At 39.6% G+C, this 6,332-nt stretch overlaps 1 protein-coding gene across 1 annotated transcript in view; it reads left to right on the forward strand.

The window, feature by feature from the left end:
• Ccdc150 (coiled-coil domain containing 150) overlaps nt 1–6,332 on the forward strand; it is a 90,530-nt gene that overhangs the window by 36,363 nt on the left and 47,835 nt on the right. Inside the window, exons 12-13 of the mRNA XM_021199047.1 lie at nt 3,728–3,905; nt 4,440–4,508. Of these exons, the coding sequence (XP_021054706.1) occupies nt 3,728–3,905; nt 4,440–4,508 (247 nt within the window). The remainder of the gene's footprint in view (nt 1–3,727; nt 3,906–4,439; nt 4,509–6,332) is intronic.

Here is a 6,332-nt window from a genome sequence, read left to right on the forward strand (position 1 = left end):
AAGCAGTGTCCCACGTGTGCACCTGTAAGCAAGCAGTGTCCCACGTGTGCACCTGTAAGCAAGCAGTGTCCCACGTGTGCACCTGTAAGCAGTATCCCCCGTGTGCACCTGTAAGTAAGCAGTGTCTCACGTGTGCACCTGTAAGCAAGCAGTGTCCCACGTGTGCACCTGTAAGTAAGCAGTGCCCCACGTGTGCACCTGTAAGTAAGCAGTGTCTCACGTGTGCACCTGTAAGTAAGCAGTGTCTCACGTGTGCACTTGTAAGCAGTGTCCCACGTGTGCACCTGTAAGCAGTATCCCCCGTGTGCACCTGTAAGTAAGCAGTGTCCCATGTGTGCACCTGTATAAGTAAGCAGTGTCCCATGTGTGCACCTGTATAAGTAAGCAGTGTCTCACGTGTGCACCTGTAAGCAGTGTCCCACGTGTGCACCTGTAAGCAATATCCCCCGTGTGCACCTGTAAGTAAGCGGTGTCCCACGTGTGCACCTGTATAAGTAAGCAGTGTCCTACGTGTGTACCTGTAAGTAAGCGGTGCCCCACGTGTGCACCTGTAAGCAATATCCCCCATGTGCACCTGTAAGCAAGTGGTGTCCCACGTGTGCACCTATAAGTAAGCAGTGTCCCACGTGTGCACCTGTAAGTAAGTGGTGTCCCACATGTGCACCTTTGTTCACTCACAGTAGTTCTCATATTTGGGAGCCAACTCTAGGGATAAAGAATTTTGCTCTTGAGCAACTAGTTTGCTAGAACATTCTGGTAACTGTTGTCAGACTGGAATCATGTTAAGAACATTTACCCCCAACATCTGTCCAAACACCTCAAGTAACTGGGACCAGTAGAATCCAGGCACACAGGAACTCCACCATACCAGTGGCATGTGTTCCTTCTGGTCTGTCTGGGCCAGTGCCCTGACCAGATCTTGGGCACCAACTTCACAGCCAGTCCCACAACGCACAGAGGAAGGTCCATTCCCAGGCACTCTAACATGCCCAGGATCACAGAATTCCAGGATCCTAAGAGCTTGGTCACAACAGGATCTCAGGATCACAGAGACAGCTTGACTCCAGGAGCTCAGACACACCCAGGATCTCAGGATCACTGGATCCCAGAATCACAGGATCACAGAGAAAGCTGGACTCTGAGGAGTTTTGACACAACCAGGATCACAGGAAGGACAGGTTCTAGTTAGATATAGCCAGGGCAGGTAGCACTAGAGATAATCAGATGGCAAGAGGCAAGCACAAGAACATAAGCAACAGAAAGCAAAGTTACTTGACATCATCAGAACCCAATTCTCTCAACATAGCAAGTCTTGGATACATCATCACACCGAAAAAGCAAGATTGAAATCTAAAATCACTTCTCATGAGATGATAGAGGACTTTAAGAAGGACATAAATAACTCCCTTAAAGAAATACAGGATAACACCGGTAAACAGCTAGAAGCCCTTAAAGAGGGAACACAGAAATACCTTAAAGAATACGAAAACACAGTCAAACAGGCTAAGGAAATGAACAAAACCATACAGGATCTAAAAATGGAACTAGAAACAATAAAGACATCACAAAGGGGGATAACCCTGAAGTTAGAAAACCTAGGAAAGAGATCAGGAGTCATAGATGCAAGCATCACCAACAGAATACAAGAGATAGAAGAGAGAATCTCAGGTGCAGAAGATAACATATAAAACACTGACACATCAGTCAAAACACAAAAAACAAAAAGCTCCTAACCCAAAACATCCAGGAAATCTAGGACACAATGAGAAGGCCAAATGGAAGGATGATAGGTATAGAAGAGAGTCAAGATTCCCAACTTAAAGGGCCAGTAAATATCTTCAACAAAATTATAGAAGAAAACTTCCCTAACCTAAAGAAAGAGATGCCCATGAATGTACAGAACTCCAAATCAACTGGACCAGAAAAAAGATTCCTCCCATCATATAATAGTCAAAACACCAAATGCACTAAACAAATAAAGAATTTTAAAAGCGGTAAGGGAAGGCCTATTAGAATTACACCAGACTTCTCACCAGAGACTATGAAAGCTAGAAGATCCTGGGCAGATGTCATACAGACCCTAAGAGAATACAAATGCCAGCCCAGACTACTATACCCAGCAAAACTCTCAATTACCACAGATGGAGAAACCAAGATATTCCATGACAAAACCAAATTCACACAATATCTTTCCACAGATCCAGCCCTATACAGGATAATAAATGGAAAACACCAACACAAGGAACAAAACTACACTCTAGAAAAAGCAAGAAAGTAACCTTCCAACAAACCCACACAAACAGAATTCCACCTCGAACAACAAAAATAAAGGAACAATCACTTTTCCTTAATATCTCCTATATGAAAATTAATATTACCAACTTATCCTAGTCGACTGAAATTCAAAAATATGAGGAATTAGAAATGTGTTGGCTGTCATCCTGTGGTCTCTCTAATTTGGTAAATGGAGAAATAGGTTCAGTATTGTAAATCCATATACACACTCTGCTTGTTTGTACGTGACAGTGTCTTGCTGTGTGCCACATAATGGTCTTGAAATCATGCTTCTCCTATCTCAGCATCTCTATTGTAAGATTGTTTATTTGATATTTTTACACTATACTATGGTTTTCAGAACAGCTTACATATTTCAAAATTATGTGTACTGCCAAAAGAAAGGTAGACAATTAATTTGGGAGGTGGCTTTTAAGAGAACAATAAAGTATGAGACTGAATTTTTGCTAGATAGTTATTAATTATTGTATCAATTTTGAAGAAGAGGACCTTATAAGTTACTCTTTTTCTGAAATGAATGCTTTTCAAAACCATCACAGCCAATGAACCAGAATCTTACCCTCACCTAATGTCTGTGCCACCCTCCAAGCAGAACCATTGTTCATTGAAACAGTTGGTGAATGACCTCATGGATAGACCATCTCAATACATACACCATTTCTTAAATGAATGTAACCTGTTCCCTGTGGGCTAAGAAGACAATCCCTCAAATCAAATACCTTTGACCATAGCAGGAAATCTGTATCCAAATAATTGTGCCTACAATTCATTCCTTGGCGCAGCTGAACTGTCAACTCTTAGCTTCTATGGAGGTAAAATCCTTTGATGATGTAAGAGACATTGAAGTATAGCTTTATTACAATGAACTCCAATGTCTAAAAATTGTTCTTATTTTGGGTTTGTACCACAGTAACAGCCAAGATTTTAAGCTCTAATAAAAACAAAACAAACAAACAAAAAGACTTTGTCTATTTATGTTCATTTAATAACATGTCCATCATTTTTAAGATTGGTATAAAATATATATTGTATTGACTATAATAAAAATAAATAAATAAATAAAACAAAAGAAAAAAGGGGAGGGGTGTTGGGGGCTGGAGAGATGACTCATCAGTTAAGGATTTCTGTACATTCAGTTCAGTTTCTAGTACCATGAATTGCATGTAACTCAACTCTAATGAAACTGATATTTCCTTACACACACACACACCTCTAAAAAACTCTTGGGATCTGTTCTGTTGTGAGTTCACTTTTAAACTTATTGGGTTATTTTTATCCTACAGTTAAAATTTGTTATCACTAGAAAGTCCAATAAATTAGTAAACTTGAAAATTAATCATTTCTAAATGAAAAAAAAAAAAAAAAAAAAGAACATTTACCCTCTGGCCTAGCAAGACTTAGCTAATTTGATGACTCTTTATTCTTGCTCCAGAGACCATTTAATCCTTGAGCATAATCAGTGTCTCCAGAAATCACAGGAGGCTGAGAAGAGGACAATGGCCCAAAAAGAACTTCTGGAATCAACTATTGCAAGACTACAAGGTGAACTGGAAGCATCAGTGCAGGAGAAGAAGTCCCTGCTGGAGAAGAGTGAATGGCTTCAGAGGGAGGTAGGCAGGAGCAGGTTTCCCTTCTAGGTGAGATACAGAATGATGTTTCAAGGTTGTACTCTAGTACAAAAGATGAGAACAGAAACAAAAATGTGTTTTAGTAATTTGTCAGATGTGCCACCGAAGAAATGTGTATTCTCCAGCATGTAAAGTAGTCCAGGCCAAATAGTAACAGTATGCTCTTCCCACATCACTAGTGTCAATGGATAATTTACACATCCTCCTATTAGTTACAGGGTCAGAATTAAAAAAACCCATTTGCCCTAAGGAGCAGGAGACCGAAAGTTAACAGGACACAGCCCTGTCTTAGAAGAGGACAGAGACAGAATCTGACATACAGGCGTGTCTTTCTAATTGCAGGGCTATTTGTGAAGTCTGTTCTACCTCACAGATTCCCTGTTGACCCCTTTTCTGAGAGAATGTACTATCTCTGCATTGTAGGTATTAATTGGCATATAGGATGTTGTCATCTGCTGTAGTAGAACCTGAGTCTTCTAAAAGTTGATCCATTTCTTTTTTTTCCCACCTTGGCAGGTTAATAAAACAGAAAAAGAAGTAGCCAAAGAAAAATGTTATTTGGAAAAAGAATTAGCTGAAAGCAAGGTATTCACATTTAATTGTTGATGTTCGTTTTATTTTGTTTGTTCTGTATCACTGCCTACTGCATCTGCTTATTTTAATGAGTAGGGTATTTTTTTGTGTCCCATGGTCAAGATGGGACACAAAGCTGGTGTCACTTAGGCTTTCTAGGGCATTTGGGGGAAGTTGCTCATTGAGCCATATGGAGTTTGCCTCCATAAGCCATCACTGCTTCTGGCCCCAGAGTTCATTGAGTACTTCTGCCACAAGTCCTCTGAGACTGGGCTAATGGCTCTAGAAGAGGCAAAGGAGTAGTTGCTGACTCTGCCTATTTTAGATATAATAGCAAGCTGGATTTTATATCACAAGTGCCTCTGAATACCTGACACTTCATCTTACATTTTTTTCTTTAGTTGGTTACATTATATTTGTACATCCTTATGGGGTAGCTTACAAGTAATTTGATATGCGCATAGAATATATAACAAACAAGGGTAGTGTTAGTGATCCTCATGTTAGTGATTTTTATATGTTATATGTTGTAGATTCCATACTCTAGACAGCTTGAAGAATCTCGCATATTGTACTAAGCAGTGGTTATACTCTGCTGTCGGAAACTAGGATTAGCCCCTCCCTCTCCACACACCTGTGTTGTGATAACTAGTATTTACCTCCATGCCGCTCCTGCTTCGCATTTCTCTTTAGTCTCTAATGATCACTAGTCTACTCAGTTCTTCTGTCAGATCGATTCTAGTTGTTATGCATGAGTACAGACAGGCCATCTGCATCTGCATCTTTCAGTTAACATACATGACTTGCACTGATCTTCTTGCCTATCCTCATGATAATATGAAGCTTAATAACAACAGTTGGTTTGGACATTATGATTCATGAGTCTAATTTTTAAGTGGTTTTGGTTGTTTCGAGTCTGCATTTTTATCTGAGCTTTTAGGGTGAACATTTCCGGTTTTGTAAGAGAGGACAGCTGCAGTTTGATGGACTGTGCAGTGACTCTCTACATCAATTTGGGGCACACTGCAGTTTTAATACAACATTCCTTTCTTTGTCGTGTATAAAGTGACTAGAACTTGTGTTGCAGTGTTGAGGGGAGGTACAGGTACCTTGTGCTGTACAATTCTGGTAAGCTCCTCTAATGCAAATGAGAAAATGCCCTCTCTTATACATTTAGTTTTGGGGAAATTTTTGTTATGATGCTATTTTGAATTTTGTCCAATGTTTTATCTGGAAATATTGAAGTGATCTTAAGGATCATGTCCTTTATTTTACTATTATATTTTACATTCTTTGATTTCCAATGCTTTTTTTTTTCAAAAGTTGGCTTACATTCCTTAGATACATTCCATTTGGTCATGTGATACACACCTCTTTGTAAGTTGTGGGTTGGTTGGTTGAGTTTTTAAAATCTATTCAGAAGATATATTGTTCTATATTTTTATTTTTGTGTGTGTTAACTTTGATACTGGTGTTAAGATAATATTAGCCTCTTAAAATTACCTGGTAAATCCTATTTTTGGCTAAGATTTTTTGAGGGGTTTGTATCAGTTCTTCAGTAAGTGTTCTTGTAGTATTTACTAGTGGAGCCATCTTGTTACAGTCTTTGCTTTGTGGGAAGATTTTCTTGTTTTTCTGCTTTATATTACTACTGATTCAACCTTCTGTTGATGCTTCAGAGTTTTGTCTCCTCTCTCTCTCTCTCTCTCTCTCTCTCTCTCTCTCTCTCTCTCTCTCTCTCTCTCTCTCTCTGTGTGTGTCTGTGTGTCTGTGTGTGTCTCTCTGTGTCTGTATCTCTCTGTGTGTTCTCTCTCTCTCTCTCTTTCTCTCTCTCTC

The sequence above is a fragment of the Mus pahari genome, chromosome 5 (genome assembly GCF_900095145.1).
Source record: "Mus pahari chromosome 5, PAHARI_EIJ_v1.1, whole genome shotgun sequence".
In the NCBI taxonomy this organism is placed as follows: Eukaryota; Metazoa; Chordata; class Mammalia; order Rodentia; family Muridae; genus Mus; species Mus pahari.